Raw genomic sequence first — 18395 nt, forward strand, 5'->3', positions numbered from 1 at the left:
ATATATATATTAAAAAATCCTTTTTAAGTAATAAAAGCAAAGAGAGATTATATTTAGCGAAGAACTTGGTTTCTTAGTAATGAAGAATTGTGAAGATTTTAAAAGATCACCAGTAGCTGTGGATAGAAAATAGGATTAATTATTCTTTCTTCATAAGAAATTTAGGCCATGTCTAAAATAAACAGGACAAGTGCAAATACATGTCCAAGGCATAATCTATAAGATTAAATTCATTTATCTTACAAAACAGAGTTACTATATATAAAGTGCCTACAGGTGATGGTTTATGATATATGCCAACTTCCAAGCCATTTTTAATTCTACTATTTTATATGTAATTTAAAGTGGTATTTTTTATTTAAATTACTCCAAACGGATTTATACATTTGTTTGGCAGTAGAAATAAACATGCATTAAAAAAATATTTCTGGGTTAATGAAACTGTACAGTAGACAGTCTGTCCTCTGAAATGTGGTCTTTAACTCTAAACTGAAGAGTGTTTTTTAATTCAATTAGTCTGAGTTAATAGGAAACATACTGCATTGTGAAAACCTTTTTTTTGTGTTGTTATTTTGGGGTTTGGAGCCCAAAAATCTCTGTGCGGAGAAATAACGACCAAAATTATTGCTATTTGAAATTTTAGTCTAATTTTTTTGTGTGAAATCCTATGAGGTGGCATAAATTTTCAGGAAATGATGTTTACATACCTTTCTCTGCCTCAGATAATAGTACATTCTGAAAGTGTTCTTTTTGCACTGTTTTGCATGTTAGCAACAAATTAACTGTAGCGAATAACCTTATTAGTCTGGACTATCTAAAATGTTTCTTTCAAATGTGAAAATCGATCAGGTGTACTCCCACCTTTAAAATTACCAAGCTGTCTATTGATACTGCTTTTTACAAGATCAGGTGAGACATAATTAAAATTGTTTTCCTACTCCACTCAGTAGAGCCAAGTTATTACCTGTAAAAAGGATAGCACTTTGAACCATCATGCCTGCCTTCACTATTGATGATGAGGAAGTCAACCTTTATTACAGAAACACAGAAAACCACCAAGTAGACTCTGCTGTTAAACTGTAAAAATTCTATAGAGATCAAGACATTAATTGTTCATCTCTATGAGAGATGATGATGCCCTTTGCATCCTCAAAGCTGAGTAAGGCAATAATTGGTGGCCTCTGCCACCAGTTCATCTTACTTCCCATATTTGCCAGCAGGAGTTGATGGTGTTGCCCAACAGTCATATTTTTCAAAATATGTCCTACCAACACTGAACAGTCTGTTGAAGTGGTCAAGCAATTAACAGTTTTTTAGGGACACAGCACTTTTTCTGAAAATATATTTTTTCTTTGAGATAATGATTTCAAATTAAAGTCACCTGTTGGTACAAAGAATGTCTTAAATTACAGCAGGTGTTCATGCAGGCTTATTAAAATGAAGGTCAGTCCCCTGTCTGCCCTATGACTCAAACTTTGGACAACCAGCTAATGAACTCATTAAAAATGGTTCTTTATTACAATCTATAAAATTTTATAAAAAGGGTTTTCTAATTACTTATGATGAGAAAAAAAAATAAAAAAAAAAAAGGAGGAGGGCTTGCAAGAACTTTTCCTTAGGACTTGAATTGTGTTTTATAAAGATCTTCTTTAGAACAGTTTTGAGGGATTCCTAAACATATTTGAAGGAATTACTTAATTTCATATTTGTTTTGTTTCTGGGTCATCACAGTCTTAACTCATTCAACTTTTACCATTTTGGGGCCATCACATATATTCTTGTGGCCTGCAGCAGCTTCATATCTGATCATAAAGTTGTTTTTTTTTTAAATTAGTTGGCTTTGTTTATTCATTTTCCCTATCCTGTTCCTCCAGGTACTCATCCAAGATACAGGAATCCCAAAGCTTATATTTTCTTCCATGTTCCAGAGCCATTTACTTTTCTTTTCTATTCATTGTCAACTGTTGAGAGAGATGATGACTCCAGCCATGAATATTATTGCTAAACTATTCCTAAGTTCTCATTTTATCTCCATGAGCTGGCAGTTAAATAGCAAACATTTATCTATCCTATTTAAATTCAAACTCACTTAAGCCTTGGAAACTTTTCAGGTAGTCTAATTAGGCCCTTTGGACCCACACAAAATGTATTCATGAAGGTAAAATTTAAGCACCATCACAATGCTGTAGCACAGTTGGGTTTTACAGCTACGTCTGCAGGAAATCAGGAGGAAGAATCAGGCTTTTTGTGCCTTTCTCTACACAAAATTTTATTTTTAGAGCTTTCCCTTTCCAACTATGAGTATGGTTCTGAAGACCACTGGTAGCACTGGTCTACATGAAAAAAATTTTTGATGGAGTATATTGGAAAATGGAACATAGCAAACATTTTTCTGTGCCTGCTTTCAAAATAGCCTTTGGAGTATTCAAATCGTGTTTCCTCTGCAGTGTCCAGGGACTGAATCACATTTCAACATGTACATAGAATTTTTATTAAAATTATAGGCATTGAGGCAACATCAGCAGGAAGTCTTGATACAAGTTGTTATCTGGTGGTTTTTTAAACATTTTTAGGCAATCAATAGAAAACATTCAAATGCAGAAAATTAAATTGGTTTTAGAAATAATTTTGCAATATTTGTTTTTTTAAAGTATCTCCATAAATAGCTGTCAATCTAGGATTTGCTAACAGTAGTAAAATGCCTTGCATAAGCCATTAGGGGAACAAGAAGCCTTGAATTCTTATGTATGTTACAAACAACAATGTAATATAGGACTTTTTTTTGTGGCTTGAAAGACTGCATTCAGTAACAACATTTTTGCATTTCTATGGCTTATTTTGCTGAGGATTTCAAACCATGTTACACACATCAGTAAATTCAGATTTGCAACATCTGTGTAGGACATTATTATCTAGGTTATGCAGATGAACCAGCTGAAACATGAAAGACTGAGATACGATATGTAATTTTGTTCATAGTGAAGCTGTTCGAAATATCCTCTTGGATCTTTCTAGAACTAACCTTTTGTCATAAGTTTGGATATTACGTAGGCAACTGGCACATTTCCATTTCAGAGAATTTCTAAATAATTTCTTAATTACTGAACATTAATATTGTATTTTTTCACATATGATACAGAGTTGTTAGTGTTATTTGATCTGCAATCAGCCTGTTATTACGTGGTATGTTTTCTGTACTAATACTTTATCTGAGTACATAAACGTTGAGCGTCAATCTATACTTCTAGGTAAGAGTGTATAAGAGAGTTCTTAATCAAATTTCTTTTTCTTTAGAATGTACTGTGGAAGTTTAAATTCTCTCAGCTCAAAGGCTCTTCAGATGATGGAAAAACAAGAGTAAAGCTGCTTTTTCAGAATCTAGACACCAGACAAATTGAGACAAAGGTAAGCAGCATCCTCTTTCTCTGTTCAGTAAAAAAAAACCTAAGAGTAATTACTATATAGGCATCAAAAAATCTTTCCTACTGCACATGCATATGGTGGACTTCACATCACAGTTGCATCTTTTTTTTCCTGTACTCTAGAAACTCCACAATAAACATAAGTGATGTGGAAGCTATAGCTTTATTACACTGTTTGCACAAGCCTGTTACTGAATTGTGTTAGGATGATGTTTTACTGTTTCGTAAAGATTGTATCTGGGAAGTTGAGTCAACCCATAATAGATATAGGATCTAAAACCTGTTTGTAAGAAGGTTAAAGGAAAAATAAAACTATTTAAATGCTAAATACATTTCAAACTGATATATAGTCAACTTAAAATTTTAAGCAAAAATATGTGCTTAAGTTCTACCAATAAAATAAAGTTTTGTGTACCATTTATTAGCTAAATATAGACAATATTCTTGCAAAAGGCCAAGGAGTTCCTGAGACCTATAGGTTCAACCATGAATTAAGCACACTTAATACTTTGCAGCATCTGGAATTATGCTTTGGAGACATCTAGTCCACTACTAGAGAAGAGATCTTACTGCTGTCTTTTCTTTTCCCCTCTAGCAATAGTAAAATAAAATTGTGAAGCTTAGAATTCACACTCACTCCCAAGTGAACACCAGCAGTTTCTAATTCAGGATTTTAATTTGAATTATCATCTGGAGATTTGGCTATAATACCTTGATCTGGGCTGATTTAACCCTGAAATCCCAAAGTCAGCACTAAGTAAATAAATAAAAAGTTAATTTTTCAAGCATGCAATTTTAAACAAAGAAGAGGATGGTAAGACTGAGGTACAGCTAGGGCTTGGTGGAAAAAAGCTAATGAAAACAACAGAAAAATATTTGAAGATCTATGAAAATTCTCAGATACTTTTACCTATTGTTGTACAGGTTAAAGTCACTTATAAAGTGTTGCTTTTTTATATGAACCACACACAAAGGTTATATATTACTTATCCTTCTATTGTTTAAAATTATAAGAAAATCTCTAATCTTCCTTGTAAGTTACAACAAATGCAATATGTCTGTCTTTGTATATCTATATTAGTAAATTGATCAGTATTTCATCAGCAAACAACCTTATTGTCTGTTGGCTCTATTGTAGAAGATAATATCTATTACAAAAGGTACAGCACTCTAATAACTTGATTTGCATGTCATTTCTACTTTATTTCTCACCATTTTATACATGATCATCTGTTGTAGAGCTCACATGACTTGGTCTAGGTCAATGAGGAAGACTGGACTGGTGCAAAAACTGTAGTCTGAATCTCTGAACCTGTGTATTAAGTCATTAGATATCCACATGTAGGAGTAGCCAAAGACTCCTGTTCCATTGCTTGCAGTGGAATTCCATTTCTTTAATACTCTATCATGATTCTTTCTATTGCAAACAACCTGATTTTTTAATTATTAGGAATTCTGAGCTCATTTCAATAGTTTTTAATAGTTTTTACCAGTATTTTACTCTTTAAATAGATTTTTTTTTAATTTTACCATTTTAGCAAAAATTACGAGAAAGGTGACTCATAATGAGAATTTTACAGCAAATTTTGTCCAGGAAACAGGTTGTTTCTTAAATATATATATCTTTAAAATATTAAAAATTGTTCTTTTGCGTAGCTTTAATGAAAACATCTTATAATTTTTAAAGTTTTCATGAATATTTGTGAAGTTTGTTGAAATTATCAGAGTGTAGATGATTCGTGATCTGTTCATACAGAATTATATGGGTACCTAAATGTACATATGAGTTTGAGTGCTAGAAGAGGCCTGGAAAAGCTCATTGGTTATCAGAGGGAAGACTGACACAAAAGAGATGAAGATTTATCAGGATTTCAGTGACTAAACCTTTTATCACTGCCTTTGCCCAATCCAATGTACCCACTAGGATTTCACATCAAATGGAACTGGGATACAGCTGTGCAGCCTCTTCATTTCAGACAAGTACTGCATAGATTTAGCTATGTGCCCACCACTTAAATGGTATTTGTATTATTTCTTACAGTTCAGAATAAAAGAGTAGTTGGGAAATAAGAAACACGAATACCCATAGTATAGTACAGTATCTGTCTCAGCTTTCTGTACTGAAAGATTTCACAGAGCCAGATGGTGCTGCACAGTGAAATGCAGCCAATAATGAGAAACGGAAAATGCCATCAAATAGAAGTTTCTTTTCTCCTGAGTAAATGAGCCACTACATGTGAAATAAAGTTTGATGCAGATTACTTATGTTCACTTGGCAGTAAACAGGAGAGTTAAGGTTCCAAAAGAATTTTTCAGATTTTACGTAATTGTACGTGCTTGTAAATTCGTGGGCAAAAAATACCACACTTGAGAATTCTGGTTTTGCTAGAAATTATATTTTTTCTCCTTGTATAAATTTTAAGCCTAGTGCTTATTCCTGTACACTTCACATTTAGGTGAAGAGCAATAAATGCTTCCATTTAAAAACTTTTCTGTTTGAAGGACCTAATAAGGCTTATATTCCTATCAGTCGTTTCTCCTTCATATTGCCTACAACATCCCATCATAGTTTCCCACTTGAATACTTCCCTGCCTTTAATACTTTCAGTAATAATTCCACTTTGACTCCTTGAAGTCTCCCAAAAGTCATTGTTGCATTGCATTCATATTACTGCCGAGTCCCGGCATATTTTTACCCAGCCTGAAATTGCAGCAAAAATCTGTTGCAACTGGTTTGTAGGTATGTGTGTATTACCTGGTTATACAACCCATGTGTAATGGGTTGTAGAGACCTCTGCCCTGGCTGCTGGTCAAGTCAGGAAAATAGTTGCTGTCCCTTGCCTTTTCTTCTCTGCAGGATGGCAACAGAATACATCAACCCTACCAACAGCTTGTGCCACATTTTGAGAAATTCACCTCCTCTGAGGTGTTGTTCTCTTTGTCACATAGGGCCAAAATTGCACTCATGCACAAATACATGATTTTGTCACTTCATTTCTGTTGGGAAAAAACCCTTGGTTTTCAGAAGAGAGACTTAAAAATTATGAAATTGCAACATAACATGTAAATGCATCTGCATGGAGGAGTAGCTCTGCAACTATTTTTAAAAGGGAGAAGAGTGGTTATTTTCAAATATTCCTGCATTGTGGCATTAATGTGGAGTTTTTATGGGCTGTCAGCTCTTTCTGGGATCAGCAGTTTGGAACTCTCTGAACTGGAGATGTCTTTTCCTGTCCTTTTGGTAGAGGGCTCTTTAATCTGTGTGCGTTTCAGCCAGATGGAGCATGTTGGCTATACATGCACCTCTTACACTTAAGAAATTAACACACAATGAGATACTTGCTTTTGTCTTTTCTTAACAGTTGCACCTGAAAAAAACGCAACCATACATTAAAATAATCATCAAAGTAATTAAAAAAAAAAGCTCTGAATTTGAATGTTTTGAAGGCATAAATACAAGTAATTATTTTGAGCACTATTTCACAGAGATTACTGTAAAAGCTGTGCAAGTAGCAAATGAGGATATGTTACTTGCCTTTTTGTTTGCTTCATTTATCAAAAAATGAAATTACATTCCACATTGCAAGTAAGATCAAGGAGTTATAAACACAAACAAGAAAACCGAAGGAAGGTGGTTGACATATTTTTAAATGTTAGGTTTTGTACTATTTAGTAGTTGGTGGAAGTTATATTTGAGAAGTTAGGCTAGATGGGTAAGAATACACAGAGAGAAAAAAGCACAGCAGCTTGGTTTTGGTTGTTTAAAAAAAAAGAAAAATCAAGGGAAGACATATAGGCTTATAGACCTAACTTTGGTAATAGAAAAATATCAAGATTATTAAATAAATACCAAGATTATTAAATAAAGAATTTTTAATTACAGAGAGAATAATAAAGTGACTGGAAAATATCAAGGTGGGTTTTTCAGAAGAAACTCTATAAAAATTTCATCATTTCCATTTTATGATAGGCTAACATCTCTGGAGGGAAGGAAAGAATGCATTTCATCTGTTTTGACTTCATTAAGCCTTAAACACAGTCTCATGCAATGGTCTCATAAATAATTTTGGTAAATAGTACCTAATTTAAGTTACCATAAAAAGGTATTAGAGTGATTGTAAAAAATGTGCTAAAAGTAAATTCCATTGTGGAAGAAAACAGCATACCCAAATTATCCTGATCTAGATTCACACCTTGAATTTCCTGCCTGCTAAAAATCTGAAACTGGAGCATGCTCAGTGAACATAATATTTTTATATAATATCCATTTTCCAAGTAAATATTCCTATAAATGGGAACAGATTCCATAGGAGAATTAAAAAGCAATCCCTTTATGCCAAACTCATCTTCCTTCCAAGTTTCAGAATCAAGACCATTTTGAAAGTGTATATAGCTTATGGACCTAAACACAGGATCCAATGCTGAGGAATTACAAGTAATCTAATAGTAGCAGATATACTTAGCCTACATGACAAGTACCCTAAATTTGCAAGATTACATTTCAAGATTACAATTATTATTGATTTTATTACATAAACTGTATCTGCCTGGAAGATAAGTGTTTTTTTTTCCCTAAACATATTTTAATTGAGCATTTGCCTTTTCTCTGCATCTTAGTTTTCTATTCCTTTTATACTGTGTGGAAAAGAAAAGATTTAATTATATTTTAAAATGGAAAGAATGAAAAGAGAATTTATCCTTCATCTGTATAATTGCTCTTTTACTAACTTGGTACCAAATATTTCATTGAAAGTAAGAAAATAAGCCACTCTGTAGCCATATTGAAGCTTCAACTAAATATTGCTGGTCTCATACATCTCTTGGCTGTTACACATAGAACTTAAGAGCCTTTCTTATTTACCTGAGCTCATTTAGTATTCTTTCTTCACTGACTAAAAGCCTCAACTCTTCTGTAATTTCACAGCAGTACAGTGGTACAATGTGATCTGATTTTGCAATTAGACCTCTACTGCAATTAGAATTGCAGTAAACCCTCTTTGCTGTAAAACAGGAGAACTTCAGGAGACTGATCAAGGTCATGTCAGCAACTGTATTTCTTTTTATATTTGCTGTATTTATCTGAGAGGATGTTTCTTCCATACTAGTACTGTTGACAGATATGACATATTAAGGAGACAGCAAGCAAAGCTACCCCCTTACAGTGACATTATCTCTACTATCAATAAAGTGGAATCTGGGACTCAAGCTCTTCTGTATTTTTATTAACATGGGTCTTTTGTTGCTGACATCTGGCAGTTCATTACTGAACAACTTGAGAGCTTGATAAATATTTGCAAGATGATGGTAGATAAGTATTGAGATTTTGCCTTTGCAACATTATTGGGCAGTCTGTTTGCTGTTAAGATTGTATTCTCATACTTGGGGGAATGGGTGAGTGTAGTTGGCTGCTCCCAGACAAGCATCTCCAGAACAATTTTTCAAATTGATTTCTTGTGCATTAGCAAAGTTTGCATCTGCCAGTGCAACATCTAAAAGTCTTCCAGATTTAGTGGTAGACAGTGGTGTTTCGAGTCACTCAAGCTCAAAGTGAAAAGCCTCCTGACTCTTTCAGATCCTTGTAGAACTCTGTTAAATGACTTCAGTACCATTGGTATGTAGAACTGCAATTCATCTGGCTCTGAATGTTGATGTCATATATCTGGTTTTTATTCTTGCAGGCCAAGTGCATCATTTGAGCTTATCCTTCTGCTCTTTGTGTAAATGACAGTCACCAACAGGAGGCCAAATAAAAGTTTGTAGCTGAAGAAGCCTTAATACCGTAGCTGATAGTTTATCTTTGTGTCTTTACAACAGTTTTAACAAACTGTGCAATACTAATACATTTCTTCTCAGCCATGGGAAACCAACAAAGCCCTGGTATACTTGTTGAGAAATAGAACTGAATTTAGAATTTTCTCTCCCATTTTGTCTTCCATGTGGACTGCAGCTAAAACCTAGATATCTTTATCTGTTCTTTTTTTTTTTTTTTTTTTTTTTTTTTTTTTTAAATCGTTATAATTTCAATCAGATTGAAATAATATGTTGAAGAATAAAGTAGTAATATCTGTTCTCTTGTCAACATCTAATAAACACTGAGGCTTAGGAAGGTCCTTAAAGAAGTCATAAAATTCACAGGGCACAATAAAACTATCTGTCAGTGTCTCCATTACCTGTCTTTATGTGATACAGGCTCATGTCTTGTTCAGACAGTGATTCAACAGCTCTCGGAAGTAATCAATAAAATTAAGTGTGTGAGTGGTAATGATGCAACCAACCTGTCAAGCTCCTTATGATATGCAATAAATCCAACTCTCATAGGTGGGTGGATGGAATGAGAACATATATTTTTCTTGCTTTGCTGTGCACATATAGTGATTGAGGTCAGTGTGCACATTTTTATATTCACAGTACCAGCAGGCAGTCTCGTAGTCTTGTCCTCCCACTGCTTTAATCCAGTCCTTTTTTTTCTTTGCTTGGTATCTTACTTCTAGTGCTTTTGTTGTACTTACTCCACTTAATAGGATGTATCTATTAAACTTATATAGCTTTGTTTACTGAGATATTAGACATGCACAGATTCTTCTAAATGCACCTAAAATAAACTGACAGTCTTAATAAAAGAAAAAAGCAGCTATCATGGATAAGGCAAGCAAGCGGAAGGGTGGTGTTTGATGATACAGAGCAATCAAAATGGTCAGTGACTCAGTCATCTGTCTGGCTGGGTATGGAGAGAAATGTTACTTGAAAAAAAAAATAGTATCAAAGGTGTGTGTTCTTTTGAAAGAAGTAAATTTGGTATTATTTTTCAGGAAAAATTCTAATTATATTCTAAACCTGAAGAGGCCAAATTGCACCCTAAAAAGCACATTACAGATGGTCTCTTGCAGAGATGCATTGTCTCCCCATCCTCTGACTCTAAGTCTACATTTCCCCTTGCCAGAAGGCCATCCCTATCTTTTACCATATTTCCAAACTAACCCCTACTCCTCTTCTCCTATCCTTGTTGTGATCTGCATGCAAGCTGTACCCACCTCCAGAACACCAGTTCTCTGAGAAAACTGTCCTGAGAGCTGCACAAATCTATACAGGAAGTTCTGCTTTGGATGTGCTCCAGTGCCTGCTCCTTACTGGTGAGCTTTAGGATTGTGAAGGCAACCAGTGCAGACACTGAACAAAAACCACCACAGCCTCACTCCCATTTGTGGTCTCCTGTATCAACTATTACTGTGATCAGCTGCATTTCTAGTGCATGAAGCCTGAGGTGAAACCTGCCTCTGATACCAGCACAGCAGACCATATCTGGCTGAGACCTGAAAGAGGGCACCTCCAGGGCTCTGTTCTACATGACTGCTCATCCCCATAGCGAGTTAGCCTCACAGAAAATAGTGAAGACATAAGAGAGCAGGAGGGAAGTGAGCCATAAGGAGTGCTTACATGCCATCTATTTGGTTACCCAGCTCTGTAAAAACTTTAAAAACTAGCACCAATCTGTAAAATAATCCCTGTTGACTAAGGGACCTGCAGTATTATCTGGAGAAAACAATGTCATTTTCACAGAAAACATATGTTGAGCATTGCATATAAATTATCTTTTCTAGAAATAAGAGCATATTATTAGTATTCAAAATATTATTCACGACAGATCAGACATCTTCCCTCAGATACACAGGAGGAACGACTGCAGTTTGATCCTTGCCTGAACTCTGATAGAAACAAAGAGGACTCTGCAGTAGGAGCATTGGGACATTCCTGTCTTTCTTCTTTTCTTATCCCCAAACTCTTCACATGATGTTGCTAGAGCAGTCTGAAATCCTGCCTACAATTCATTTTAGGTTACCTCTGATTCCTTATCTTGATAAACATAAATAGATTAGAAGTACATAAAGCTGGAGTTGAGAAAATGAAAGCTTTGTTAAGGGCTCTCTTCTCTCAATTTGTTTGGCTGCATTTGGTCAGTGTGTTGAATGTAAGAATGGAAGAAGCTGAGGTGAAATTGTCAGATGATTTGTGTTGATTTTGGAATATATCTAAGATTAATGTGAGTGGGTTTATATTTTATAATTTATCTTTTTAAAGACTGTAATGGAGATGCAGACCTTTGACTGGAGCCAAGAACTGATGTCGTAAGGTCTTGTATTATTTCACATTGAGTTGTAGGCCAGTAATTATCAAGACTGCTTATTTTAGTTTTATAAAAGCTAGGCAATGAGAATTAGATGATGGCACTTTTTTCTGAAAGTGTTCATATTAATCTAATGCTAATATTTAAATTAGAAATAATCTACTGTCAATAAAATATATTTTGAGAAACTTATTCCGTTAATCAAAATAGAAAAAGCAGGGGGTTTACGTCTTCAGAAATTTAAATAAAGATTACATGGGCTTAATTCAGTTCCTCAAAGGATTTAAACTAAAATTCACACTTCATTTTATTCTTCGCAGTGAGATCTAATTTTGAGTATTAGGTCCAAATGATTGCTTTAGCAGCCAAGTGCCAGTTATTAACAGTTGCCTACGTGCTTAGTTTGATACAAGTTCTCAAGAGATATTCCTTATTTTAGGCTAATTATTTCTTAATTTGTTGACTAGCAAGTAGGCAAAAGCAGAAGTTTGAGAGTTTCGCCTCTTCCCTCAGTGTAATTTTAATTTTTCCTTATTTAACTAGGTATGAATGACAATAAATAGCACATTCTGAATGTTTTGTGTTTGCTGTTCTTTTATAATCTTGGAAGTGCCATTTTTAAATTTGTATTCAATATCGAATTGTAGCAATATGTTTTACATTGCTTATTACTTCAGCTGTTGGCACCAAAAATGGCTATGCATGGTTTCTGAATTCAGCTATATTTTCTTGGAAAGTTGAAGACAAACAAGTCAGTAATTTTAGAGGAGAATATTTGAAGGGAGAGGAAAGTAATTTAATTTATATTAACACATTCTTAAAGCTGTTTAATTGAGAAATTCTTGTATTTCCCAGTTCTGGAAGGAGTTAAAATTAGTTTGTGTGATGATGATCCTCCAATAACAAAATATTGTATTCAGCTAAAAATCTCTGCTTACTTATTCTATGCAGGACCTGGAGCCTGAAAGCTTTCTTCTTTCAGAGTTCTTTGTGCCCCGAGTAAGCACTATAACGAGGACAGCTTGCTGCCAGATATTTCTGTGCTCCAAGGCTACCATGTCTGAGGAGGTCTTTCCCTGTAGTTGTTGTGTTCTGTAGAGGACAAAGGCATTTTTAAGGCCTGTTACATCACAGGAAGAGAATATTTTGGGAGCTTGTTGAATGTCATTTTGTTATTGTCCTGTAATATTGCTTATTGTCACCTTGTGCTTGAGACAGTAGACAGTAACAAAAAATTACATTTTTCTGGGAATACTAGATTCTCTTAGTGGGAAATAAAATCCCTGAGAAAATAAACTATATGTGCCTGAAATTGTAAAGAAACTGCACAATTTCTTTTACAAAATTGGTAGAATCTCATCAGCTTGAAGCAGAGCCTTCAAATATTGTCAAGATGCAATGGATTCTTTCTGCCACTCCTTGTTTTCCTCTTCCTTTCCTGCTCCTTGCTTCATGCTTCCTGCTTGCTCCAATGGGGTTTCTCTGTCAGCTGCAGTCCCTTCAGGAGTATCACCTGCTCTGCTACAGACCATCTTCCTATACTGTCTGTTCTTAAAAGTGTTTTCCAAGAGATGCCACTACCTTGTCTGGGGGGCTCGGCCATGCCCTATGGGGGGCAGTTGGTTCCAGATGGAACCGATGGTGTCTGGCATGGGGCAGCCCCAGCCTCTTCTCACAGAGACCACTCTGCAACTCTTCCCACTACCATATATTTCCCAGATATGTCCACTATAGGGTAAGAAAACATGCCCCACAAACACTAGTGAGCAATTGAAGACATTCATGAGTAGTAAAACCACTCCTGTCTTATATATATATGGCTTTTGATAGCAAGATGGTGTGGTGGTGAGCTTTTCCAGAACAGTAATCTCACATTCCAAATATTCTGTTGGAGGTAATTTTTTTGAGAAGATATTGTAAAGTACTGTGATAAGGAGAGTGTAAGCCCAACACTTTACTTTTTGTTTAAAGGCAAGCATAGAGAGTGGTGCTCAATAAACTACTGTGTAGCCAACAAGATATTGAATGTCATCTCCTGAAACCAAAAACAATCCCAAATATTTCCACAATATATTTACCAGATGCACTTCAATAAACAGTTACCTTACAAATAGTAGTATAACGTAAATTGAACATGTCTCATGTATTATATTTGCTGTCATTGTGTTAGAATATCACTCCATTTCTGTCTGGGGAGAGTGGGAAAAAATCTGTGCACAGAAGGTTAAATATTTTCACAGAATCACAGAATTGTCACAATTGGAAAAGACCTCTCAAATCACCCTGTCCAACTGCCCCCCCAAATAAAATATACGTCTATCAATATCTGTATTACCCACTAGAGCACGACCTGAAGTGCTTCATCTACACCATTTTTAAGTACTTCCAGGAATGGTGACTCCACCACCTCCATGGGCAGCCCACTCCAACACCTAACTACTCTCTCAGTAAAGAAATTCTTCTTATGCAATCTAAAGCTCCCCTGGTGCAACTTCAGGCCATTTCCTCTGGTCCTGTCATTGGTCGCTTGAGGGAAGAGGCCAGCACCCACCTCCCTACAACTTCTTTCCAGGTAGTTGTAGAGATCAATAAGGTCTCCTCTCAGCCTCCTCTCCTTCAAATTTAACATTCCCAATTCCCTCAGCCTCTCCTCATAGGACTTCTCTTCACCACTTTGGTTGCCCTTCTCTCATCCCTCTCCAGCACCTCAACGTCTTTTTTGTGGGAAGGGGCCCAGAACTCAACACAGCACTCGAGGTGCATCCTCACCAGGGTTGAGTACAGAGCAACAATCACTTCCCATCTCCTGCTTGCTGTGTTATCCCTGATACAGGCCAGGAGACCATTGGCCTTCTTGGCCACCTGGGCACACTGCTGGCTCATATTCAGCTGGCTGTCAACCAGCACCCCCAGGTCCTTTTCTTATGTTAAAAAAGTCAAGGGAATTTGAGAACTGGTTAAGAGTAACTCTCCCTTTTTTTGTGATTTTTTTCTTTCATAATTGGTAGATATGAAACACATATTCAGCCATATTCCTATACACAGGTATAGGACTGTGACTTTGCCTTACCTTCCACCCTGCCACCAGCCTCCCAGCTTACTATTGCTGAGGCTACCAAAGCACGTGGCCTCCTCACCCTCCCTGCCTGTGACTTCACACCACATCATCCCCAAACATCATTAACTTACAAAATAGTTTAAAATACATTGCAATATTTGAATGGTCTTGCAAGCTGAGTGCTTTCATTGTCCAAGCTGAATAAAATTTAAAGTAGCATAAGTGACTGCTAAATTGATGTGTGACAATGCCAATACTGAGGTGCAGATATACATCTTTTAGTCTAGAATGTTTAACTTTACAGTTCCCAGTATTCAAATTTTAATTTAAAGTCTGGAGTTGTGGAGTTGTTTACTGAATAGTCTGTTCTGTATTTTTATAAAAAGTTTATAAACCTAAATATTAATTCACATTTTCTCTCTCTCTCTCTCTTTTTTTTTTTTTTTTTTTTTCTTTCCTCTTTCTTCCTCTTTCAGGAACTTGAATTTCAGGATCTGACAGCAGTTTTACACTGTATTCACTCCTTTATAGCAGCAAAAGTGGCATCTGTGGATCCGCTATTCATAGACAGTCAGAGTATTGCAAGAAAATACATGTACAGTAACTGATACCAGATTATATGTCGTGACTATGAAAAATAAATTATTTTCTTAAAGAAAGTAGCTATTTCATGAACAATATGACAATTTTGTGATTTTATAAGAAGTCTATAGTTGTGTTATCTGTACACATTAAGCGTTTTCACAATTTGTTAAACATTTTGAATCTATGAGTTAACAAATATTGAGTCAAACTGAATCAGTTTGTCATGCACAGAATTAACATAAACCTGTGAGTCAATAATCTTTCAATAATATTTGTGATGTAATTTTGATTTCTATTCTCACTCTCATATGTACTCCCCCATATTACATAGAAAAGTAGAATAACATTTCAATACATTTGAAGTGGAATATGTATTCCATTTGAAATGTGTGTGTCCAAAATTTGGCCTCTTAATCTGTTTTGAAAAGTGCTGAGCACACAGACAGTCTTTACAACTTCCACTCTAGAAAAGGACTAATAGTGAAGACAACTGCCATAGGAATTGGACTTTCATGTTGCTTTGATATGTTTGAAAAATAATAATTCTGCTGTCCAGATCTTCTGAGGACGAAGAGTTTATCTCTGGCAGAGCACTAAGTACTTTATTTCAGATCGAGGGAAAGACTTAAGCACACACTTGACTATAAGCATATTAAGTAGTCCCAGTGTATGCACACTGTAATGCTAAGTAAGTCTTTAAAAATCATGCTAGATCAACTGAAGAGCTTTAGAGTATGCTAAGGAGCCTAACTATAGGCACTCAGTTTTAGAAAACTTGCTATAGGGTTTTCTTATCTACTAATACGGCTTAAATGAATCATTCATTTATTCATTCATAGACTGCCTTGACAGTATCCTTTGATGTGATGCTCTGTATGGTTGAGAACAGCTTCTTTAATAACTGTTTTGTTTGGTGGAGGATTCTCCCAGTATAGGGTGAACATAAGAAAATATATAATTTTTTTCTGGGCCATCTACATTTTCTTTCCTACAGCACTAACACTGACTTATATACAAGCAGAGTTTTGTCCTTGACAGGGAAATACTATGGGTCTACTTTTGACACATTCCTAACCTTCCTTTTGAAATCATCTTCTTGTATGCAGAGATAAATCTTCCTGCTATTGAAAAATTATATAAAATGAAAACAATTACATCTTGGGACACTTGTCCTATGAGTAATAACCAAATATTGCAGGTTTCTGACATATAAATCTCAGTTGTTCTCAAGTGCAGTTTCAAGGCAGCATCAGGCGATTTTTTTTTCTTCAAGAAAACAAAATAATCAAAAGATCAAGTGAGAAGAGTGTCCTAAATAGATACAACACATACAAAACTAATTCACTGAAGACCTCCCTAAGTTTTAGAAATATAGTAAAGTGTCCTGCTAAAGTAAAAGGCTAAAGTTCCTGTATCTTAAGGAAAAGAGCTGCCTTTAAAAGCTCTTAGGTGAGGAGTGTTTTTACATCACTTCAGTTCTTAAATATAGTAAAAGAAATTCCCCCTCCTCAGGTCTTAAAGTGGTTAGCTGCTTTGGAAAATTGCAGTGAGGCCTTAGGCACTTATTTTAAATAGATTCTTATACATTTACCAAAAGTTCAGGCACAAATATAGTGCCTTAATTAGGTTATTTGATCCTACCATAAGTATTTCCTGTTGCCAAGTGTTAGCCAGAGAGAAATTCATTTGAACAGTAGGGACTTTGTTGATAAACACCACTGCAATTCCAGCTTTAGTGTTGTTTGCAAGGAGATATAGTAGGAGCATAAATTCCTATTAGAACAATATTTAGCAAAGATGAGAAGTATTTTTATTAATTGTAAATAAGTATTTATAACCATTATAGTATTTTTAAACAAAAAACATCTCAATTTTATATTATATTTTTTTAAAAAATCAATCAACAAAATGTCTTTCTGAATCTTACTTTTATTCAAAATGTTTAATTTAATTTTCAACTTTATATTTTATTTTCAGCACTTTCTATTTACTGAGATTCTAACATGCAAAAATTATAGCATTGTAATTATGATAGCTTCCTTACAATCAATTCTGATATTAGCATTAGCCATTTTTAATAACAGAGTGTCTGTAGGATAAAGAACAATGGAATTTCTTAAATTTTGCTTTTCTCATAAACAAAGTGCGACACTAACATGGAGCAGTAGAAAACTGTACCAGCTGTTACTGAACTGCTACTACAGATTTAATGTTTTTAGTCTCATGTGATTAGAAACACATCTCTCCAAATACTGTAGATATTGCACATTAGCCACCTTCCAAATTTTCATGTCAAATTGCTTATACTGTTTTGAATTTTTTTTTTCTTTGTTTCATGAAATTCCTGTATTCAGTTAGTCTTTTGGTGAGCTATGTGTTTTTTTTGGATTTGTTTTTGTTTTTTGGGGTTTGGTTTTTTTTGTAAGACAGTAGTTTTCTTCTGGTATGTCCAAATCAATCTCAAGAAATGGTAGAGAAAAATTTTTTATAAATTTACGCTCTGGATTTTAGGGTTGTATTTTAGACATTATTCTCCAAGTTTATTTTTAATGAGGAACATGGAGATACTTATTATCTCCTTGTTTTTTCCTTCCTTTCACATTCTAGAGCAAACTTAAGGCAGAGACTAAAGCTCAGTATTCTGAGGAAGCTGCCAGAGCCTGAGAAAACTACTTGCAAGCTACTCAGCTTTTAAAATAGTCTGTACAGGACTTCCACAGCACCTTGCATTTCTTTGTTTTTCTCTATTTTTTCTAGGGATACAATCTGGTAACAAAATTGAGTAAGGGGTAGGAGAGAGGCATTTGATACAACAGAGCCATGAACAAACTGAGGAAAGAAGCTTACAAACAAACTTAGGAAATTGTGCACCATCACAAAATCAAGGTAGCCACTCATGACTAGAAACAGAGTAAAAGCATGCTAATTTCTGTGTGACCAGATCATCTTTATGTCTTTAATTTAAACTCAAATTTTGGCTAAAAGGCTAAAAATAGTCCCATTTGCAATCATGATTTTGAGCAAATGAGTAGTACCATTGAAATAAATCAGAGCAAGGGTCATCAGTGATATACAAATTAAGGAGTGGTATGGCAAATGTTGATTTTTTAAAATAGTTTCTGGCATCCTTCCTCTATACTGATTAAAATCTGCAGAAAAAGTCCTGGTTACAGCCATAAACCAGAGTCAGAACAGTCTCTTACCAGTA

General features: G+C 35.0%; 1 protein-coding gene across 1 annotated transcript in view; it reads left to right on the forward strand.

Moving 5' to 3' along the window:
- The window catches only part of SNTG2 (syntrophin gamma 2), a 139997-nt gene extending 124736 nt beyond the window's left edge, over window positions 1–15261 (forward strand). The window contains exons 16-17 of the mRNA XM_071742457.1: window positions 3295–3405; window positions 15079–15261. Coding sequence (XP_071598558.1) covers window positions 3295–3405; window positions 15079–15210 — 243 coding nt within the window. The 3' untranslated portion in view covers window positions 15211–15261. The remainder of the gene's footprint in view (window positions 1–3294; window positions 3406–15078) is intronic.
- Window positions 15262–18395: the final 3134 nt, after the last annotated feature.

Source organism: Heliangelus exortis, chromosome 3 (genome assembly GCF_036169615.1).
Source record: "Heliangelus exortis chromosome 3, bHelExo1.hap1, whole genome shotgun sequence".
NCBI classification, from domain to species: domain Eukaryota; kingdom Metazoa; phylum Chordata; class Aves; order Apodiformes; family Trochilidae; genus Heliangelus; species Heliangelus exortis.